This window comes from Anabas testudineus, chromosome 3 (genome assembly GCF_900324465.2).
Source record: "Anabas testudineus chromosome 3, fAnaTes1.2, whole genome shotgun sequence".
Classification (NCBI taxonomy): Eukaryota; Metazoa; Chordata; class Actinopteri; order Anabantiformes; family Anabantidae; genus Anabas; species Anabas testudineus.
In genome coordinates, this window is record NC_046612.1 from 17,154,475 (window position 1) to 17,176,726 (window position 22,252).

The following is a 22,252-nucleotide window of genomic DNA, read 5'->3' on the forward strand; positions in this document are numbered from 1 at the left end:
GACTTACTAACCCGAGCTGTGCAGTTGAAATTACCCGGGGTCCTTGAATGTAGCATCAGGGTCCGACTCGGTCTTTCTCGCATCCGTACCATTACGTCACTAGGTGCTTCAAGCTCCGCTGTTCTCTCCCCACATCCTTGAAGGCGCCCGTCAGTTTCCATGGTGACCCCCCCTAAAGAGAGCTTTCCCGCCACCTAGTGTCGAAGCACAGAGTTGTGTATTCTAACCACCAGCCTATTAATAATAAATTATATCCAGTTAACTTCACTGGATGTGTTGGACATTGTTGTTCAGCCTCTGTGTTTCAGCACAATCCATTAAATAAATAAATAAAATTAAATAAAGGACAACCTACCAAGTATAAATCTGCACTTTTAATTTTCAAAAAAACAGTATGGGAGATATAGCCCTTTGGATGTCCCACTTCTCCGTTACAAAAGTAATTATCATGTAGTAGTAACTTCTGATTCTTGTGTTTTGGTGATTCAGATCTCCAAGAACCATAAAGCACCAAAGGATTGCCTTCACCTTTCTTGTGCTTGTGCCATGACAATAAAGATTGTTCTGTTTGAGCTAGGACTGTATTTTGCAATATTAACCCATAGAATATCGAGGGGTGAGTCCAGTTAAACAGCTCAAAACCACCACATGTGTTTGCAAGATCAACAGAACTGTGAATGAAGGCTGAGCTATTTTATGTAGGTGTACATGTGGCTGAGTGGTTAAGGTGCTGAATGGTTAAGGCACTTGCCACAAAACCACAGTGTCTCAGCTTCGAGACCAGCGGTGACTTTTGCTGCATGTGACACCCCTCTCTCTCTCCCTTTAAGTCTCTTTTGCACTGCTTCTATCCAATAAAGGCACAAAAATGCCCCAATAATATTCCAAAAACTTTCCTTTGAGCAGCTAGATACATCCTTTTAGAAATTGCAGTAATCAAATCATCTAAACAAGAATATACTGCATATGAAGTTAAGCAATTGTGTGATAAAATACTGTATAATCGTCTGTTTATAGCATTTATCCATGCATATTCATGTATTGCACAATTAACAGCTGCATACATCGGTTTCTTCCATGGTGGCTGTAACGACGAGAATTATTTTATTATCAATTTCTGCAAGAGTTGCAGAGATGGGCTTAGAAAAAGATCTAACAGAAGCTGCTTTTCACACATGTATTGACACCCTGAACATCTCCAGACTTTGGCCAGTTGAGCTAAAAAATAAATTAAGTCCTGCTACATCAGAATCATAGTTTAAATCATTAATTTCACCAAACACAAAGTGATTCTTTTAGCTAATCTTGTGTAGTCTAGTTTTAAGACCTTTCATTTTGTTGACTTAGTGTTCCATAATCAAACCACTATAAACTTGACAGAAACCTAAAGCCAGTATTTGCTTTTTGGTTTCTGTGGTATAATTTTGTTACAATTATATTTAGATGCTGCACCTGTACTTTACCTGCTGAGTTGTATGATTTAAGGCCTGTGAATAAAAACTGGCACCAAGTAGCCTACAAACATTTTAGACAATGTCTGTACTTTTGGGGCGTGGGGTCAAATTACATCCAGGGGGTTCACTTTACCATTTAGATCAGGTATAAACGTGTAACAGAGTGTGTTAATGTGTAGTATAGTCTGGTATAAACAGGAGGATGTCTTTATTTAAATTTTTGAATTAGGCCTAGAGCAAGGAAAACCTGTCGTAATGTTTGTCTAGCCAACTGAATGTTATTTAATGTGATTTGAACCTTCCTTTTAGATGAAAGGTTAGATCCTGCCTACCTCCACCATCGTCCTACTGTCAATCTACTGTCAAGACTTGCGGGACGTCTACCTGATGTGGGCGGGGCCACCTGCTATTAGTCCACTCAGACAGGAAGTGCGAAGTGACGCCAACGCGCATGCTCTAACTGGGCGGGCCAAATGCTGGTGGTCACCCCCACAACTAGTAAACTTTTCACTACTGTAGTAAAGTTGACCAGGACAGTGGTCACTGCATACCAGCAGGCGGTAAAAAGATAACAGAGCTAAGCACAGTCTCCTGTTTCACTATTTTCTACGTGGAAACCCGTGGTCGTTAATTAAAACCCACATTTCAGAGCTCTGGGGTTAATCTTTTGCAAACTGGAATCCACAACACATTGCCGCGGAGATGGGACGTTTTCTCTGATCGAGGATTATTTCGCACATTTGGGTAAGTCTACGTGTATCTGTGAGTTTTATCGACTTAGAAAAGGAGATCAAGCCGTTTGCTTTAACTAACGTTAGCGGTAAAGGTGGGGTTTCACTGTAATCGGATTCACTTATTGGCTGTAGTACAACGTTAATATTGATGTCGCTAGCGTGTTTTTAAAGTAAATGGAGTGTGGACCATTTCTGGATTTGTTCGCGTTGTTTCATTAAGAGAGTTTCGTTGAGTAGCAGTGAAGTTAACTAAACCTTATCAGGCGGCGGGCGCTTCCTGCTGCCTACGTGACAACAAACGCTACTTTTAGAAGCTACTGTGCGCGTTTTAACGTATTCACCTTATAGATGTAAAGTTGTCTGTGTAGTGATGATTCAGACTTTGTCACAGATATATCACAGTTTAAAACAAGCCGCAGCAGTTAGCTGTACGTTCCGCGCCAAGGATTTCAAAAACAGTTTACCTGCGCGGGACAACGATCCACTTCCTCCCCGCTGCCTCGACTCGCGCTCCTATTGGCTGCTTCACATAAAAAGGGCGGGACTACTGCGTCCGTTGGACCATAGGATTCGATGAAACCCACGTCAGTTACCGCCATTATGGCTCTGGTGTTTTGATACGATTTAAAGTGATCTGGGATCAGTTCTCGGTCCGGGACAGGTAGGGGGCGATGCTGCTTTTTGCCTTTAATCATGGATGGATTAACCTCTCAGAGGCCCCGGGGCAAAGATTGTTGGGCCCCTGTTGGGTCTCCATGAGATACTGCTATTTAATTATTCCCTCAGGCACCCTAGAAACCAGATTGATCTTAATGGTTAATTAACAAAAACATAATGAAGACACATGTAACCAATTCGCCACTGAATTAATTTTGAGCAAAAACGCCAAAACATCACTGGTAGCAGTGTCTAAAAAGTGAATATAAGAGTTTTCTATGATAGCATACTCAAAATGACTCTTGGTCTGAAGCACTAAAAACATGATTTTCAAGTTGTAGTGGGATCTTTCATGGTTTTCTGACATTGTATACGCAGGATAGAGGGTTGAAACGTTTCATGTGATGAAAGAAAGCTGGACCTATCGCTATATTATAGACTGGTTCAAGATGATATAGCACACTGCTCATATAGCCCCTTATCAAATTCTTATGGCAAGGTGGAAAATGTCAAGTACAGCACTTGAAGTCTAAATCAGGCACAAAAATGTCATTCAGATGTGACTAAGCACAGATGAATCTCTCAGATGAACTTGTTTTTGTCTTTCTAAATTCCTGAGATTTCAGTAACTGTCTCCTAATCATTTCTCTTTTGTTTTGTCCCTCTGTTAACCAGGATGATCGCTTTGTAGCAACCAAGTTCCAGTAAATACTCTCCAGAAATTAAGCTAGTGTGCTAGAATCAGTGGAGGACCAGCTAGCCATGGGTCCCCTTACTACACCTAAAAAAGGGAGGGAAGTTGGTTCTGTTGATCCCTGGACGCCAACCTCCAACCTTAAAATGCTCATCAGTGCAGCTAGTCCTGACATCAGGAACCGCGAGAAAGAGCTGTGCATGGACAATGGCGGTCGGGAAGGTCTTGAATCTATACAGGTATGAATAATTCTTTTACTAAAGCACAATAGACACTTCCTGATAAGTCTGGGTCTTCAAAGGAATGTTGTACTTGTTTTCAAAGCCATTGTCTTCCTGCAGGAAACTGAAAACGGAGAAGAGTCCGAGAAAATGGTTAGCAGAAAAGAGAAGAGCCTGGGTTTGCTCTGTCACAAGTTTCTTGCTCGCTACCCAGATTATCCAGACCCGTCCCGCAACAATGACATCTGCCTTGATGATGTGGCCACTGAGCTCAGTATGTATACTAAAAACAATGACACTATATCCATTCATTAAGATCAGTGTCAGATTTTACAACAGCTTTCATTATTTTATTAATAATCTAATCTCTGACTGGTCTGCTTCATCCTTACACTTATGTAGTGTAATTCCCCTAATTGTAAACAGATACCAACATGGTTACATTTCTAACCACTTGTGGTAAAAGTTTATAATTAACTTGCTTCAATGTGGTTTTATACATTATCCTTTCATCTGCCCAGATGTGGAGCGCAGGCGCATCTATGACATCATGAATGTGCTCGAGAGCCTGCACATGGTGAGCCGCTCTGCAAAGAATCGCTACTCATGGCACGGTCGCACCAAACTGGCTCAGACTCTGGCCATTTTGAAGCAGGTGGGTGAGGAGCACCGGTACAGTCAGCAGATGCAGCAGATCCGGCAGCGTCTCCTGGACAAGGAGTTTGACTTTGATGGGGAAGAGAAAGAGAATGACGAGGCCCTGGACTTGGAGGGAGGGGACCAGGGGCAGAAGGAGCTTTTTTTCATTGAGCTTCCAGGAGTAGAATTCAAAGCAGGTGAGAAGCTGGAGAAGTTACTTATACTTAATCATATCTCTAAAACTACACCACATGTTACAAAGATGTAACAGAAACGTACAGGAACCAGATGTCATCCATGTTTATTCCATTTCCATTTCTTTGTCCTGTCCAGCCTCTGTTAACAGTCGGAAGGACAAATCTTTACGGGTAATGAGTCAGAAGTTTGTCATGCTCTTTCTGGTGTCTAACCCACGCGTGGTCAGTCTGGACGTGGCCGCCAAGATCCTGATCGGAGAGGACCAGGTTGCAGATCAGGACAAGAACAAGTTTAAGAGTGAGTACGGTCACGGTAACAGTCTGCTGTAAGAAGGATGTTACATGTCAATTGGAAAAGCTGTGGTAATAGACTGTCTAGAAATGCTGAATTGAATACACATATTATAAATGCAGGTGTTCTGGGAAGTAAGATTTATGTCCAAATATGCTAAAATAATTGTATTTATTCATAAATTTTTCAGTTTATAATCTTGCTCTTTGCTTGTGTGTTTGCAGCAAAAGTGCGTAGACTGTATGATATAGCTAACGTACTGCGGAGCCTGAAGCTTATAGAGAAAGTCCATGTGACAGAAGAGAGGGGAAGGAAACCCGCCTTTGAATGGGTCGGCCCCGAAGAATTCCCACAAATCAAAGGTATCACAAGATCCCCGTTAATCACCGTTTCTATTTTGATCCAATATTACAAGGAGTGTTTATACTTTGGATCAAATGTGAACATTATTTTTGTCTTATGTAGAAACTGAAGATTACATCATGACTTTGAGTTTTTTATTTAGCAAGGTTTGGAGGTGCTTCCAATGATTTGTAAAATGGTGATCTCCTACTTTCATGTACTGAACTTTAAAATCTCGTTTCAGACTTGGAGAGTTCCACGTCCCAAGAGAAGAAAAGTATACTGACGCCCAGTGCATCTGTAGACAACTGTGCCAAAAACCTTTTTTCATCACCCAGGGATAAACGCAGTTTCACACGACACCCCTCCCTCATTAAGCTGGCAAAGAGCATTCAGGATGACCGACGCAAGATCAACTCTGCGCCCAACAGTCCTGTCAGAAGTGAGTATAGAAAATGTTTTTTCAGACAATGTTACTTTTGCAGTGTGTGTCTAGGAATGGTGTGACGACGTGTGGATCTAATCTTTTTTTTCTCTTGTGTCTTCAGGTGATTCATCAGACATCCCGAACAAAATGGCCCAACTCGCTGCTATTTGTAAAATCAAACTTGATCAGGAGTCCGTGTAAGTGACTGTTGTTCAGCCTAATCTGTTAAGGAGTTCTTTCTGTGAAATCAGGTGCATTTTGAATATAAGTGAAGTTGATGAGAAGGCTGCAGACTAAAATCTTGTACAGCAGAAAATGTAAAATGTAATTTTTTTTAAAGCTGGTGTCCATAACCAGCCACTGAATTAAGTGACACTAGATTACATTTGAGATCTACTCAGTCTGCTCATTGACAGCTGTTTCCCATACGAAGCAGCTCAACATGGGTTAAGCGTGCTTTCAGTAGTTCCACTTCATCTGCTTATCTCCTGTAAAAAGTGTTTTGATCTCTAGAGTGTTAAATGAGAGTCTTGCTTATGTTCCAGGACTTCAGATCCAAAGCTTGTTGCTGCTGAGCCAAAAGCAGCTGCTGTGAGGCCAGAGACGACCTCCTCCAGTTCAATGGAACCGCCTCAGGCCCTGTTACTCACTCCAACACAGGTGCCCGGAGTCAACACTACTGTTAACCCCAACTCCCACACCCCACTGACGGCGCAGCCTGCAGGCTCTGTTGCTTACATCCCTGCACAGTGCTCTCCTCTGATTCCCATCCTGTTACCTCATCAACAGGGGAGTGGTCCCTACGCTGTGTATTTGCAACCTTCGTCTCTTAGGCGAAATCCTCTGGCCCGGCCACAGCCAACCAGCCTCGCTGTGCGCTCTATGACCTTTGAGGATAAGACTGGGCAGAGCCCAACAGGCCAGACCGCATCTATGAGCCAGCTGGCTGCCAGGGAATCAGACATCAGCCCCTTGGCACTCAAACGGCAGCGTCTAGATTCAGCCTCAGAGAGCAGCCCCTCAAAAGCCCAGAGGACCAAATCCAACCTAAAGGTAATGTATATCCTGAATCCAGTTATGGAATGAGAGTCTAACTATAACTATAAAGACAGTCTTATCTACACTGAAGCAATCCAGCCTCAACTTTATTTCTGACCTCTGACCCTCTGCCCTCTCTTCCTTTGAATCTTCTGCAGGACACATCTCCAAAGCTGTGTGAGATCCTGCAGGCTCGTCTCAAGGCCCGTCGTGGCGGCCATCTCTCTAGCCGACCCTCTCCTCGTGCCCTCCACTTGGATCCAGAGTTTGTCAACACACCCACTGGTGCTGTTGCCAGTCAGACACTAGAACAGAGCTTGGAAACCTTACTGGGCAGAGAGGAGAAGGCGGTCAACTCCGACAGCGAGGCAGGTTTAACACCGGTCAGAGCCGTACCCCTCACGCCTGGACAGTTCCACGCTGAGGTAAAACCATAAACAAGCTTCTTACTTGGGCTTCAGTTATCTCCAGGGAGGCTAACATTTGCTAACATACGCTTCTGCCTGTCTAGACTTTAGTACCAGCTGGATACCTGATCCCAATCTCCCAGCAGTCCATCACAAGCTACAAAGAAACTCAAAGTTCAGGAGGAGAAAGCAGCAAGGTCTCAACTCCCACTTACAACATCTACCAAACACCGACTGCAGGTAAATATTTCCTTAAACGTGATAAAATGTTGATTTTGGGTCCACAGTAGCTTTCTAAAACCCATAGACCAAGTGTGCACGCATGAATAACTACATTAAGAGAAGAGATTGGATAGTTTTATTTTGTCATCAATAGGCTCCAGACCTGCCCCAGTCCAGGAGATCACACCAACCAGCCTTCGTCTACACAGACCCGCTTCTTCGGCCTCTCCACGCACCACCCAGCATGCTCACCAGCTTCATAGCCCCAGTCCTGCCATCCTCAACTTTACCTTGCAGAACCTCGGTCTGATCTCAGGGCCTAGTCCGGGAAGTGCCTTCGCTGCCCCCCAGACTCCAGAGCATGCAAACGTCCTTTCCAGCCCACTGGCTCTGCCGCAGAGAGGCATGGTTTTCATCAAACCTGTGTCTCCTGTGCCGGTCCAGCAGTCTGTGTCTCCACAGCCGGTGACGCTGATAAGCGTGCAACAGGTAAAACAAAAAAAATACAGGTACTTTTCACTGAATCGAATTAGATACCACACAGATTTTGCTATTCATGGTACATGCTACTCAACCTGTGAAAACAGCCTTTGCTTCTCTGATTTTGACTATTAAGTGGTTTTGAACATTGTCTGTTGTCCAGCCTCTGATGACCACCCCCAAAGGGACGGGGTTCCAGCACAGCTTCTTCCATACACCGGTCCCCCTCTCGCCTCTGACTGCTGTAGTAACCACTGGTGGACAGCCAGCTGCCAAAACTGTTTACATCCCCCAGAGGAAACTGGACGTCGCCACTGAGGACTCCTGAAGGCAGACCTCTGATGTCTGTGTACATTGTGTGTGTCTGGGCATTGTGTTTGTGTTGTGAACGGGAGTGTTTTTGTTTTCTGTTTAGCATTTTACAATATTCATTACCTCTGAACATTTCCCAGCAGCCTCCTGTTACAGCCAGCCCTAAAAATAGCTGCCATGCAGACTTTGGCTGTTCTCTGTGGATGGACACGGACATTTCAAACAAAGATAACCAGATACTCACGAACAGTATTATCATTCTGATGCTCATAGAAACTGTTTACCAAGGACGGAATTATTATAACCTAATGGTGGCGAGTTGAATTTCTTCTTTTTTTTCTTTTTCTGTCATTTCTGCTAATTCAAAGTACCAAGACTAGTAAAAGCCAGTGCTATTAAGAACAATAAGCCCGGGTCAGATGGATGGATTGATTGACTGAAAGACAAGTTTGATTAAAAACCTTGTTGCTAAAATAAGATAACTTTTGCACATATGTACATGTAAACTGTTACCCCCTCTAAAATTGAATTGTTAAGAACATGTGAATATTTGTGATACAGTCTAAGACTAATCAGATGTGATAAGTTTAATTTATAAGGAAATTGCCTTCAGTTCTGATGTCCTGCTCAACGTGAAATGCTAAATAAATTTGAATGTCTTTTTTGTACAAACACTACATCTTCTCTTTTGGCCTTTTAGAAAGGTCCCATATCTCCCACATATGTTTACAGTTACGATGCAGTTTGTTTCCAGCCTGAAAATCATTTAGTTGCCATTTTCTTTCACTTCAGTCAGATCTTTTTTTGAAACACTGAACAAATAAAAGATGTAGGTGGTGATTTAACGTCTGGAACCAGGCTGTCTATCCTCCTTTTTTAGGGTTTGTCACATGAATTATTGAACTTAAAATGACAACAACACAGAACAAAACCATTTTCAAAACCCAAATAAGGACACAACCTCTCACCCTTCCTACTCTCATGCCATTTTTAAATGAACTTCTTTGCATTTATCCTACATTCAAACACCTATTAGGATTTCTAGTGTGCAGCGAGCATCACAAGGTCACTAGCTCAATCATTTGTTTATAATCAGACGGGAGCTTTGTGCTGACTTCATTTAGCTACACAGTCCTTCAACATACCACGCTGATGCCATCCTGGATGCAGCTGTCTGAGTTCTGTGATGGTTAGAGTTTCCTGTGCCTGTGTGTCCTGAACAAATGTTTGAGTGGCTGATGTTCAGGCCTCTTTGGTTCTGGGATGAAGGTCAGAGGGCTCGGCTCTGTCACAAGTTATTTTAGGAGGATAGTGTCATTGAAGCGTCACAGGTGGACTGTGATGATAGTGATATGGACGGTATTTAAGCTGCTCGAGACAGTTCACCGCCACGTCTGACCAGGACCTGACCACAACAGCTTTGAATTGAAGGTAAGGACTCGCTTCCTTTGAAACAACATTTCCAGTTGGTAGTTGAGTGGTAAATGACAACACAAGGGTAAAATCATGTAAATGAGCTCATTACTTATTTAGAATTAAATTTACTTTATCAGACTTTTTTATTCACGCCAACATAAACATAAAAAGAAGACGAGTGATTTCTGATTTGTCTCAGGATTATTGATAAATGTCCAGCAGTGTTGGATGAAGAGGCTGTTTGTCTGTTTGGTGTCTTAGTAAAGCCTCTATTCCTGGAACATCACATACCAGTCCTGTGAGGCCACGGCCAGCGGCTGATACGAGTTAAAACAGATCTCTGGTCTTTTAGTGAAGGCGTTTAAATCAAATGTGATGAGTTTGAGTGAAAGGAACAGGTCAAGACACTGTAGGTGTCTGGTTAGGTTTTAAGTGAGGATACTGGATTATTGATTTATTTGTTGTATGTAAAATAGTACGTAAACCCCATCACTTCTGTAAAAAGCCCACCTTCGCTGCTTCTTCAATCTCATCATCTTCAATATGAATGTTTGGGTTTCTTTAAGATTTATCTTGTTTGTTTTATTTTTTCATATTTTATATTATATATATTCTGATAATAATGATTGGCAGATTGTTGCAACCTGAGGGTTATCCTGAATCTGGATAAAAATGTGACAATGAATAGATGTAAATAGTTGCTGTTCTGTGACGTTTCCTGTATGTTGTTTTTTCTTTTTTGTAAGATGCCAAACTGGGGAGGGGGCGCCAAGTGCGCAGCCTGTGAGAAGACGGTGTACCATGCAGAGGAAATGCAGTGTAACGGCAGGAGCTTCCATAAGACCTGTTTCATCTGCAGTAAGCAAACAGCTTTTCTCTTTTCTTTACTGGTCCAGCTGAGCGAGTGTCAGGACAGTCCTGTCATAAAGACCATTTTAACATTTGACCTCTATTTCCATTGATCTTATCGTCTGCCTTGCTGACACCTCAGGGTGCTGTGAAAGCGAATGAACAATGCATCAGGACAAAAGCATCCATCTGTATTATTTTCAAGTTTTCTCCACTCCCCCAGCTTATTCCTTCTGTTTGACTGAATATCAGTTGTGGTCCTGTTATTCCTGGATCATAACCCGCTTGAATCCAGGGACTCAGAACTACATACACAGTTATACATTCTCCTCTTCTCTGTACAAACACAAACCCCCTCCAGCTGGTTGGACGTGAGTCTGTGTGACTGCTATATTGTTCCTCCGGGAGCTCTAAAAGGCTTCTGAGATAAGCTCACACATCTGCTAAGTGTTCATCTTTTCTCGAGCGTTCACCTCACACTCCTCTCCCGTTCTACAAATAGAAACACAGGATATCTGACTATGTGTGATGCCACTGTTGACTGATAAAACTAGCTATGATGGGAGCTTTATATAACTTCCCTTAACTCCACCATGACACTGCACAAGGCTCTTGGCAAACCATTTCAGCCAGTCAATATCAAATGTATTGTATTTCTCTGTGTACGTGTGTGTTTGCACAGTGACCTGCAGAAAAGGGCTGGACAGCACCACAGTTGCGGCACACGAGTCTGAGATTTACTGCAAGTCCTGCTATGGCAAGAAATACGGGCCCAAAGGTTACGGATATGGACAAGGAGCTGGAGCTCTGAGCTCTGATCCTCCTGGAGAAAACGTAGACCAGCAGTCTCACGTGTAGGTGTTCACGATGCAGTTAGACACGGTTTTTGGTGATTTCTGTGAACTTATCCTTTATTTATCTCATGTAACCTAGTTAATGTTACTGTTCTTCAGTAACTTGAAGGCCTCCCGCTGATCACAGCTTCAGTCTTTATTATCCAGAAATGCTGTCATATTTTCTATAAAAGTAGTGAATGAGTTTTCTTTTCTAGCTCTAAACCAAAACCTTCTTCAACAAACTCCAATCCAAACAAATCTTCTCAGAAGTTTGGAGGTTCAGATCGCTGCCCTCGGTGCTCCAAAGCTGTGTACGCAGCAGAGAAGGTGATGGGAGCGGGAAAGGTAGGAATCATCCTGCTAGAACATCAGAAGATTTCCATCACTGGCTTTTAGTGTTTTTACTATTGCAATTTGCTTTATTGTTCTTGTCACTCATACACGTCTAAATATGTTAAAGTTGTGTCTTCTTGCAGTTCTCCTCAGTAGAATGACTTGTTTCAGACATCCTAGCTCTAAAGACGCTTCTTTAACAAGACATCTACTTTAAAAAGCGTTAACATCCCGAAACAGGGCGCTCATGTCCAAACTATGCTGTGCTATTCAAACTGTAACAGTAATAGTCAAATAAGAAACTAGGAACACAAGTTAACGTCACCCAGGTGGGTTTGGGTCTAACTGGAGCCTTAGAGGAGGTAATTCAAGCCTTGAATTACAAGAACGACTAGTTTTAGTTGTCTTGATTAGTATTAATAAAAACTCTTCTGTGTGTTTGTAGCCCTGGCATAAGACCTGCTTCCGTTGTGCCCTTTGTGGTAAAAGCCTGGAATCGACTACAGTGACAGACAAGGATGGAGAGCTGTACTGTAAAGGTACAACACACACACACACACACACACACACACACACACACACACACACACACTGAATGCTGACTGTTCTTGTCTCATTTCCTCTTCAGTTTGCTATGCCAAGAATTTTGGCCCTAAAGGATTTGGACTGGGGAACGCTGCCATGTTGGAGGAGAGACAGTGAACACAACTGGTTTTAAATGAACCTCGTGTCCACAGCGTCCCACTTATTCCATTCACTCAACCATTGCTTATACACTAAACGATGTGTGATGAGTAGATGTTGTTTTGTCTATTGAAATCTTACTTTTACAGCAGAACAATTGAGCAAATGCTGCACAACACCTCAAATAGTTCATTTTGAATTTAATTAATTAAACTATTTTGATACTTGAAAATGTGTCATTGATGGACTTTGTTCATGAAGACTGATATAATTTCCAAAAATACGAGGAAAGAAAATAGAAATACTATGTACTTATGCCTTCATTTCACTGTATCTTTTGCATCTCATATACAGTAAAAGAAAGAAAGTCGTTTGTGTTACTAATTATAGTTTTCATAATTACAACTACAAAACAACCCGACCAGCCCGACCCTTTTTATAAGTCAATGAATTCACTGCGACTGTTACCTCCAGCTGCGACACAACAATTACCAGTGCCTCATCTCGTAGAAGTTAATAATACAATACAATTTGCATTCATAAATAATTCTGTGCAACAATTAATTAGAATTAACAAGGCAACCAGTGATTACAAAATGGAACATTTTTCCCCAACAATTAGGTGCGAGCAGGCGTGCAGAGCAGGAGGGGATTAGATGACACAGAAAATGTCTCACTCAGTAAAACTGGCTCCGAGTAGGACTATGAAAACCTGTAGACCCTTCAATCCTATGAGCTAATAAAAAAAAATGATGCTGCTGAACACAAGATGATAGATGGGCGATCACTTTCTGCAGCTTCATTGCAGACTTTTACTTTAACAATGCAACATACAACTCAAGATGAAAATCTCCTAAACTCTTATTTTATTCACAATAGAATATAGTAAACATTTTCATTCTTTTAACTGAGAAAATATTAAGATATTAATATTAAGAAACAAATAGGAAATGAGCCCTTTAGCAACACTTTCTAATAAAAAGGGACAGAGGTGTAATAACAAGGAAGAACTGCCACAACATCCTTTTTCTTAACTTCTTGTCTGCTCAAGAGTCACAGGAGTGCTGGAGCTTATCCCAGCTGTCATCAGGCAAGAGGCGGGTATTACCCTGGACAGGTCGCCAGTCCATCACAGGGCAGACATACAGAGACAGACAACCATTCACATATTTTCATATTTTGAATCAGAGATCCAATTAGAGTCAGTTAAAAAGACAGGCACAACATTGCTTTATTGAAGTAGTATAGTGGTCATTCATTATTAAACACATGCAACTCTTACAAAAATCATAAAACCATCTGTTTACAAATACAGAGATTCTTTTTTTTCCAGAACGGATACAAAATAGCTTGATGTGTTCATAAAAAACAGCTCAAAACTTCAATTACAATTCAGGCCTTCAAAGGTTTTGTTAATCTTACCCAAATTTGGTGATTTTTTTTTTTCCACTTACGCCGGTCAAGTTTAAGGCAGCAGCAGTCTGTACAAAGAGCAACTCAACCTAACGATATCTACATGTTACTTTGTGTTTTAAATTTCAAATTAATGTGGTCTTTTTCCACAGGAAGCCAATACATAAAATAAATAAATAGAATCTGTGCTTTTGGTCCAGAACCACTGTGAAAGTCTGACCCTTCACCTTGAGCAAGGGGCTGTGCGAAAATCAGACCATGTCCGTGTGTCCGAACACGTGCTGGTCACGACCGGGTGGAAACTGTTGCGTCCAGTCGATGACGGCCGGTTTGAAGAGGCCACAACAGCGCAGCTGGAAGAAGGACACTAGGTTCCGCACCACGCCTAAACTGTGGGAAGACGATTAGAGAAGATTCAGTACATGATGTTCAGGCACAGTAAGTTAAATGATACCTGCACTTACACGACTGGCTAGCTAAGGAACAGCTAGTGCCATTGAATCACATTTATTTCAGTGCGTTTCTTATAATCCATTGTATTTCTACTATGCATGTGAATGCATCATGTGTATCTTATTACGGTAACCTGATCACCATTTTTGAAGTATTCACTTCTTTTCTTCGAGATTTTCAACCTCGTCCACTTAAATTATCAAACTGGAAAATTTCCCTGCACTTTTCATCACACAAAATAATCACAACCACAGTTATAATCCCATGAGAAATAAATTAAATATAACTTCAAAAGTCAGATTTTGTGTAAATACATCACCCAATACATCTATGCCTTTGAGTTTAATGATATTCAACAGATCTTTCAAACAATCAGTGAAATGTACTGCAATTAGAAAAACGTGTGTGAAAATGAACATGTTTCAGATTCCCTAATTTGAAGTTTGTAGTGACAAAACGTAGTTGGTTGCACCTCACATTCCCTAAAGGTCTCATTTAATATTGCATCATCAGCTTACACATATTTAATACGACTGATGGCCCGATTTTATTTTTATAACTTCCACAAGTAATGCTGTAAATCAGACCAGAACTAGTATCCCACTCACTTGTACGGATTCTGTCTCAGGGAGACAGATTGTGGGAGTTTCCTCTGGTGGAGAGCCAGGCTTGACCGCTCTGCTGTGGTTAGTCCCAGAAAGGCAATCTGCTCCGACACAAAATAAAGCATGTCAGTCACCACCGGGATCAAGAAGACATTCACTGTGTGGATAAACACAGGCGGCCTGTTGCTCAAATGTGAAATTCACTCTATCATGCTCTTATAAATGCAGCAGGAACTGATGGTTTAATCATGGATGAAATTACTGTGTGCTCATCCTTGAAATGAAAATGAGTGAAGAATTGAAACAATAATAAGCATTTTTGATGTTTATTTGACTGCAGGTGCATGAGGTAAACCCAATAAGCTACAGGTTTGGGCTTTTAACTCTGGCAGCATGCGAGACATTTTAGACTGGTTTCTATCTTCTTAAACACACCTGCTCTTAATAACTATTATTATTAAAATAGTCTGGTTGGACTATATACTATATACTCAGAGGACATTTGGGAACAACAGAAACACATTAACACACTCCAAGAAGTCACCTGGTAGAGCTGCAGCAGCAGCATCAAGCCGGACCAGCAGGTGTGGTAAAAGGCAAGCAGGAAGACGCAGAGCACCCAGGGAGAACAGCCGACCGCGGCAGAGACCACGCCCAATGAGCCTTGCTCCTCATAATGTAGCTCACAGTGAGTCGACCAGTCTGAAATAACAATCCCAACAAACACGCACACTTTTACCTGTATCCAGTGTGAATGTAAAACTGTGTCAGACACAGTTATTGTACTGTGTGTTGGTTCACTCACGTATGAGACACCCGTAGAACATCCAGCAGCCCATCAGCAGAAGGGAGAACAGAAACAGGATGTAGTAATGATGGTTCCTGGCACCTGAAAAACAAGAACTGTGGTACTGAGCTTTCAACTTACTGAAAACACAGCATCTCTGCAGGAGCTGACGCTGTGATGAATGATGTATCGTCTCTTACAAGAGCTGTTCACATCCTCATTTAGGACTCACATAGATAACAACTGTTCAGAGGGCAATAATTGCATTAGCAATATACTTAAATGACATTCTTTCTGCACCAATTTTTTTAACTTCTGTTAGTGACTGTGATTAAAAATGTACAACTCTGTTTTTGTTTACCTTATTTTCTAAAAATCCATTTATGTGTAAAGACAAAGTAAGAATTCTTATCAAATCAACCAAAGAGTTATAGCCTCAAAATTTCATCATCAAACTTTTAACCATACATATTTTCCAATGAACTACAGAGCTTAAATGAACATTTGGATACAGATCACATACAGTATCTTCTAGTTACTATATATCACACTTTAAGTATTGTTTGTCATACCGATGCAGCTGTTGGTCCAGACGGAGTGATGGTCCTGCTTTGCCACACAGGCATCACAGGTGAAGCAGTGGTTCGTTCTCATTGGTTTCTTTATCTGTGAACAAATCAATGCAAAAAACAGCAGGCTTGTCACTGTTTGTGTCAATGTGTTGAACAAACTGAAGGTTTTGTGTTAAGAGCCTCACCATGCAAGAAGTGCAGAATATTCTGGGGTCCAGACAGCCGGCTTCAGCTAACACCAACACATTCTGACAACACAAAAACTACACCTTAGCTCTGTTGTGCCCAAAACGTTTACATGAGAAATGAACGATTTCAAAATTCCCACCATTTTCTTCTCCTCTTCAGTTGTCTTGACGAATCCAGGGTCTGTCTTGCAGGTGCGGAGGTAGTAATAGAGCAGAGCAGTGGCATTCAGAGTGAACAGAACCTGAACTGTGGCGCTATGTCCATGTGGGGTTTAATGTTAAGAAACTCCACTGATAATGAGGTTAAACTTCTAAACAACTAGTTCCTGTCTCAAATTAAAGGCAATGAACAGAATAAGCATTTTATGAACTAAACAACATAAATTACACTCACATCTTCATGAAATACAGACTACCTACATTTCCCAGAATGCCTCTAAAACATGTTGTACGGATGCAAGTGATTAATGTTGACAGACACATTACAATGGAAACAAAAAACCCTTGCTTTGCAGGGAATTAAATAAATAGTTGTTTATAAAGGTTTTATTGTCGTCTTTCTTTGTTTTTGTTAAAAGGATATCTGGCAGGAACCAGAGGCACCAGGTGACAACCATCCAGAAGACTGAAGCCATGAGAGCTGAAGCTGGTAGAAGAGTCTGGAAGGCTGGACCGGAGAAATTCCTGTTTATACACATACGTTTTTATTGCAATGACCAACTAGCAGTTTTATACAAAATGCAGATTGAATAGATGAGCACCAAAGTGAAATGGTTTAGTTATTCTTCACTGAATTAACAACAGCCAGCAGTCTCACCGCGACACCAGATTGATGACACCTATCACACAGGCCAGCAGGATCCCTTTGAGCAGCCACGACTCAGAGTTCATGTCAACGATTGCAGCCACACTTCCAAACATGGCCGTGCAGAGCAAAAACTGCAGAATGACCTGAGTAAATGCAAAAAGGAAGGACAGTTAAAAAAGTAACAACTTTTAAGAATTGGACTGCACACTGCTGTTTATTTGTAACCAGAAGAGTTAAATCTGAATGTCTTTGTATGTGTGCTCTTTAGTTTCTATGTACCCTGTATCTGTTGACCATCCGCAGGCAGCGTGAGTTGGAGCGAATCCTTTCCTGTTTAATGTGGTTGAGCATGTGGATGAGCAGTGGGCTGTGTACCTGGTGGGCCAAGTCGATGGGCGTGTGACCCTGAAGAAGAACCACAAAAAAACACATCATGAAAACATGTACCATTTTTGAATCAATTCAAAATGAATGTCTGTGGGCAGGTAGGCATAGCTCTTGAATGTAATGTAGTGCATATTTCTAAATCTGGTTTATTGTTACATTCTACAAGGTCTTAAACCTTATATTGTAAATTACTTTTGTTTGGCACCATCTAAATAAACTGAATTGTACCGGATTGATTGATTTTTTTTTTCATTTCAGATGTAGTATAGACCACAGCTGGAGCCAAACTAGCTGTGACACATGTTAAACTGATATTTTCACTTCCACTTTTTCAACATTTCACCACTTTTTAGATTTTCTTTCGTGATTTAGCAGTTAGGGTCAGTTACTGTGCGTACATTGCTGACTAGTGATGTGTATTACTCTCAGACTAAACTCTAAATACTGTTGTTCCAATATGAGTTTTGTGAAGCTCACATTGATGTTTTCTGAGTCCACACTGGCTCCAGCCTCCAACAGGATGTGGGCAGCGTCTACGTTTCCTGCCAGCACTGCGCAGTGCAGCGGAGTGTTCCTGTTCACTTTGTCCACAGCACTAACAGAAGCATTATTCTTGATTAAGAAATTCGTGGGTTCAGGCCTAGGAGAGAGGAACAACATATTTTTGAGTCACGTTTCCACATTGAGCAGAAACATTTTTTAGATTATTACAGTTTATCTCCATGTTTATATTAAAGGAAGGCAGGTTTATGTTGAATAATGGGATTAATGAAGAGCTACTGAATTACATCTTTTGCACCTATGTAAATAAGTTGATTACCCAATGATTTTTTGGGCTGCTAACATCAGTGGTGTCTGTCCATTACAGTCAGGCCCATCAACTTCCTAGAAAGGAAGCAAAGAGGCAAATAAAGGCCAGCCTGGAAATAAAAACAAAACAAAAATTTGCATCGAGTGAAAATAGAAACCCTGTCTTTGGAAGCTCACCTGTCCCTTAGCCATTAGATAAGCTGCTATGGCCATATGCTGGAAGAGAATGGCGAGGTGGAGAGCACGATAACCTTCTCCATCAGCAATGGAGGGATCCGCTCCATATCTCAACAGCTGTATCACCATTGAGAGGTGCCCCTGCCTGTTCAAAAAAACAACGGCAGCTTTGTGGTGAAAACACTGAAATAACTGAGAAGTCAAGTCAATGTATCAGTTACCAGCAAGTGAAATCTCTTTCACTGTTAAGTTAGAATTGAATTAGTACAGGAACGGCTTCAGAGTGCATGCTAAGAAATCAATATAAGAAATGTACTCAATTACTGGATTCAAATTCCAATAACCGATTTTCACCATTTTAATAAAATCTATAAAGAGTATACTCAAACCAAGCTACAAGTGGTCATACATTCACCTTATGGCCCAGTGAAGAGGGGTAGAGTTCAGGTCTCCACCAAGCTGGTCAACTATTGCCCCTTTAGATATATAATACCTGTCAGCATAAACAGCAAAGCAGAAGTTAAAACAAAATTGATTTGATAGTTCAGAACATTTTGTGTTGGGGATTTTATATCAGTGTCTCAATCTCTTCTCCAGGTCTTTGTGTGAAGTTGTTTCTCTCTGCTGGGAGCACATGACTCTTAAATCAAACTGAAAGATGGAGTGATTCCAACGGCCAATATGATCCTATATAATTTAAAAAATGAAATAGCCCAGTATGTTTGAACAAATTATATATCAGTCACCTGAGCATCCCATTTACAGTAAGATGCTGTGATTCAGTCACTCCTCAAATCTCTCAGGGATGTCAGCTAAACAGAAACTAACAAATTATATTTGAAGGTCTTACTTGACCAGCTCTGAGCGATTGTTGATGGCTGCCCAGTGGAGCAGACTAACATTCTCCTTATCTGGCTGTCTGACATCATATCCTGCTTCCACCAGTTCCTTACAGCGCTCAAGGATGCCGAACCTGACACACAGAGAAACAGAAAAATGAATAATAATTTTACATTTCACAGCAGAAGAAAAGTTAAAAACAGATTTAATCTAGAATAGTACATACAGATACATAACCAGCATTAAGTTGCACAGTGCTCCAAAAACCAAACATATCTAAAATACAGAATCCAAATAAAAAACTACAGACGAAACCACATTTCAAGCTCGACTAGTAGCAAGCTGTCAGTTGTGTTGCAAAGTGGTTAAGCAGGTTTATGTCATCATAGTTTCAGCACTACACATGGTTAAATATCTCCACTACCTGGACAGATGAACAGACCGATAGCAGTGGCTCTGTAGATTCTTTTCTCTTTCCCTCCTTCTTACAAGAAGGGTGACCTTTGCTCTGCTGCACCTCAACTCCCTGATTATAGCCATGTACTAATGTCAACTAAGGCTTACTGACAAATCTGTGCAGCTTTCTTGGTAAATACCTGTCAAACTCCACAAAAACATGAACCCTAACCCTCTGACTGCAAATTAAATGCAGAGCTTTAAAAGCCTTTGTGTACAGTATGCTCTGAGTTGTTTTTTTTAGGCGAACCCTGTGCAAATTCATTGATCAACTACTTGTGACAGAAATTCACCTGAGCAAACAACCTCTGTGGTTTCCTCTGTGCAACACCATTTCAATATATCTGAAGCTCATATTCACCACAAATTAATCTGAATTGTGTGACTATTTTATTACTGCTAAAACAAAGCAAATATCTCACTGAAAAAACAAACAAATATGAAAATGTGTGCTGAACAGCAAAGGGGTGTTTGTTCAACAAAATGGTTGTGTGTGTTCCGGAAATCAGCTGTTGTACATAAGCTGATATGCAATCAAATATCAACAAGAACTCACAGAAGTCTGTTTTGTTATTAAATGAATCGGTCCAGATTGGTTTGAAAACTTTGAAGCCTTAACACAGTTGATTACATTTCAGCTCACTCGGCTAATGACTCCATCATTTTAGTTTTGAAATGTACGCACCGATACTCACATATTAGTGTTCAACTGCTGTCGAAGAAGAGATGACAGCAATTTAAAAATAGCACATTATCTGCTGCTTGCATGCCACCTTTGAGAAATGATATAAAATATCTACTGTTCCATCACTTACTGTGTTGCCTTTATTATGTCCCAGCTGCTGCTGTCATCCATGTGCGACCGTTTTTTCGGCTGCTGAGTGAGCTCCACTGTCTGATCTGCGCTTTTGCCAAACGGTCCATGAAATGCCGGCATGAACGGATTCGCCATCCCACCAAAGGCAGCTGCTCTTGGACCATGACTGTGAGAATGACCTCCATGTCCATGGTGACATTTGTCACGCATGTGGCTGTGATCCTGCAACATAGATAGAAAAGACAAACTTGGCCTAAAGTGGTCCAGATAGAAACCTTACACTGGCGAAGAACAGTAGCATTATGGGGCCACTGTGCATTTGCAGCCTTTGAGAGCTTAGGGATGGTTCATTTATTTGACAAGAGGAAAGTAAGTCTGCAAACATCTTCTAGTCAATGTCAGGCAGGAATAGTGTGGTGCTGATCTCTAAAATGTAAGCACTACTCATTTTCCCTTCTGCATGACCTGATTTCAATATCACTATTTTAAATAACGGTAAGTTGAATAGGTTTGGATGACATCCAGTTGATAAACTCATATAATCTTCAGATACAGTAGGACTGTGGATCACTCCACAGTGAGAGGGCGTCGAGAAGGCATCAGAGTGGCCAGCACAACAGGAAAAACAACTAATCTCATATGGTAAAACCTGTCTCAGTGTTCAGAAAATGATTCAAGTCCTATCCTGTAGCAGCAGAAGACAAGAAAAGGCTACCACGCAGTGAAATGGTTAAACAAGCGCTGGCTGTCACTTCATCATCATCATCATCACCATCATGTCACACAGACGAATCAGACAGACCTGCCATATTGTGGACGTCGATACGTTTACACAAATAAAATTAACTCAGTCCGAGCAAGAGATCAGCTAGCTGTTGCTGCTCGGCGACAGGTAACTAGCAGGAAGCTAACAAAGCCAACAGCAGTCAGATACCGACAGCCGATACGTGTGATGGCTCACAGCCCGGACAGGTCGCTAATTCCGCGTTACAGCTGCTTCGCCGACGAGCGACAATTAGACAGTAAGCTAGCTAAAATGCTAGCAACGTGTTCACAAACAGTACATCAGCCAGGTGTCCACCGGGTGAGACGGTACCACTACACACCGAGCATTTAAAAGCAGCCGATGAACAAACCCAGACTTACATGACCGTCCTCACTCCAGTCCATCTTGTTGAAGAGGAACGAAGAGAAAGTTCGTACCGCTGGACGAACCGGAGTCAACAGTCGACTTCCGCTGGGCGCCTTTCAAAGTAAGAGTCGCGACGATAGAGTGAAAGGAGAAACTGGAGGTTTGCAGATACATGTTTGTTTTAGAGAATCCACAGAGATACTTACATCATGTAAACACATCTGATGCAGGCATGGACACATCAACTCTTTAGAGGGTCACGGATGAATCATGAGAAAACTGGCGCTAGGACACTAAAGGCTGCCCCCCCCATGTAGTAATAAAGAAGGCCTCACCTTAAGGGTGTCACTGGGTTTTGGTTTCACTTCATTCAGATGATAAAAACTTCCAGAATCATCCAACTTCTTTTCTGGCAGATTGTGAAATTGTAATTGAGCCCATTAATAGTTAGATCTCAGTGAGGTGTTGGTTTTAAGGTTAACTTGACTTTTATCCCATGTAGATGAGTTCAGATTTGATTTATTACTGGATAAATGCTCTAATTGAACCTGTATGGATAAAGTTTGCTTGAAT

At 41.5% G+C, this 22,252-nt stretch overlaps 3 protein-coding genes across 3 annotated transcripts; 2 read left to right on the plus strand and 1 right to left on the minus strand.

Annotated features, from left to right (window-relative positions):
* Nucleotides 1-1,953: 1,953 nt before the first annotated feature.
* e2f8 (E2F transcription factor 8) lies at nt 1,954-8,924 on the plus strand. Its single transcript, XM_026379149.1, has 13 exons — nt 1,954-2,198; nt 3,521-3,778; nt 3,881-4,034; nt 4,282-4,596; nt 4,733-4,894; nt 5,113-5,250; nt 5,475-5,672; nt 5,779-5,854; nt 6,203-6,710; nt 6,854-7,120; nt 7,207-7,342; nt 7,479-7,813; nt 7,968-8,924. Exons 2-13 carry the CDS (start codon nt 3,608-3,610, stop codon nt 8,130-8,132), a joined length of 2,625 nt encoding a protein of 874 aa, XP_026234934.1. The 5' UTR covers nt 1,954-2,198; nt 3,521-3,607; the 3' UTR covers nt 8,133-8,924.
* Nucleotides 8,925-9,463: 539 nt separating this feature from the next.
* On the plus strand, nt 9,464-12,477 carry csrp3 (cysteine and glycine-rich protein 3 (cardiac LIM protein)). The gene is made up of 6 exons (XM_026378553.1): nt 9,464-9,547; nt 10,279-10,390; nt 11,064-11,235; nt 11,433-11,562; nt 11,996-12,089; nt 12,179-12,477. Exons 2-6 carry the CDS (start codon nt 10,279-10,281, stop codon nt 12,250-12,252), a joined length of 582 nt encoding a protein of 193 aa, XP_026234338.1. The 5' UTR covers nt 9,464-9,547; the 3' UTR covers nt 12,253-12,477.
* Nucleotides 12,478-13,430: 953 nt separating this feature from the next.
* On the minus strand, nt 13,431-21,915 carry zdhhc13 (zinc finger DHHC-type palmitoyltransferase 13). Its single transcript, XM_026378814.1, has 18 exons — nt 21,886-21,915; nt 21,694-21,792; nt 20,546-20,769; nt 19,285-19,407; nt 18,850-18,927; nt 18,435-18,579; nt 18,268-18,332; nt 17,925-18,087; nt 17,340-17,465; nt 17,070-17,203; nt 16,836-16,936; nt 16,393-16,517; nt 16,250-16,312; nt 16,065-16,158; nt 15,511-15,594; nt 15,250-15,407; nt 14,709-14,806; nt 13,431-14,037 (listed from the first exon to the last, which is right to left on the minus strand). Exons 1-18 carry the CDS (start codon nt 21,898-21,900, stop codon nt 13,899-13,901), a joined length of 2,034 nt encoding a protein of 677 aa, XP_026234599.1. The 5' UTR covers nt 21,901-21,915; the 3' UTR covers nt 13,431-13,898.
* Nucleotides 21,916-22,252: the final 337 nt, after the last annotated feature.

Excerpts from the sequence above, each read along its gene's own strand:
- e2f8 (XM_026379149.1), top strand. The coding sequence starts at position 3,608 with ATGGGTCCCCTTACTACACCTAAAAAAGGGAGGGAAGTTGGTTCTGTT. Across the intron at positions 5,855-6,202 it reads AAACTTGATCAGGAGTCCGT|GACTTCAGATCCAAAGCTTG; the intron begins GTAAGTGACTGT and ends CTTATGTTCCAG. Across the intron at positions 6,711-6,853 it reads GGACCAAATCCAACCTAAAG|GACACATCTCCAAAGCTGTG; the intron begins GTAATGTATATC and ends AATCTTCTGCAG.
- csrp3 (XM_026378553.1), top strand. The coding sequence starts at position 10,279 with ATGCCAAACTGGGGAGGGGGCGCCAAGTGCGCAGCCTGTGAGAAGACG. Across the intron at positions 10,391-11,063 it reads TAAGACCTGTTTCATCTGCA|TGACCTGCAGAAAAGGGCTG; the intron begins GTAAGCAAACAG and ends GTGTTTGCACAG. Across the intron at positions 12,090-12,178 it reads TGGAGAGCTGTACTGTAAAG|TTTGCTATGCCAAGAATTTT; the intron begins GTACAACACACA and ends TTTCCTCTTCAG.
- zdhhc13 (XM_026378814.1), bottom strand. Across the intron at positions 18,928-19,284 it reads AATCGCTCAGAGCTGGTCAA|GTATTATATATCTAAAGGGG; the intron begins GTAAGACCTTCA and ends TTATGCTGACAG. Across the intron at positions 16,518-16,835 it reads GTGCCTCTGGTTCCTGCCAG|ATGGACATAGCGCCACAGTT; the intron begins ATATCCTTTTAA and ends ATTAAACCCCAC.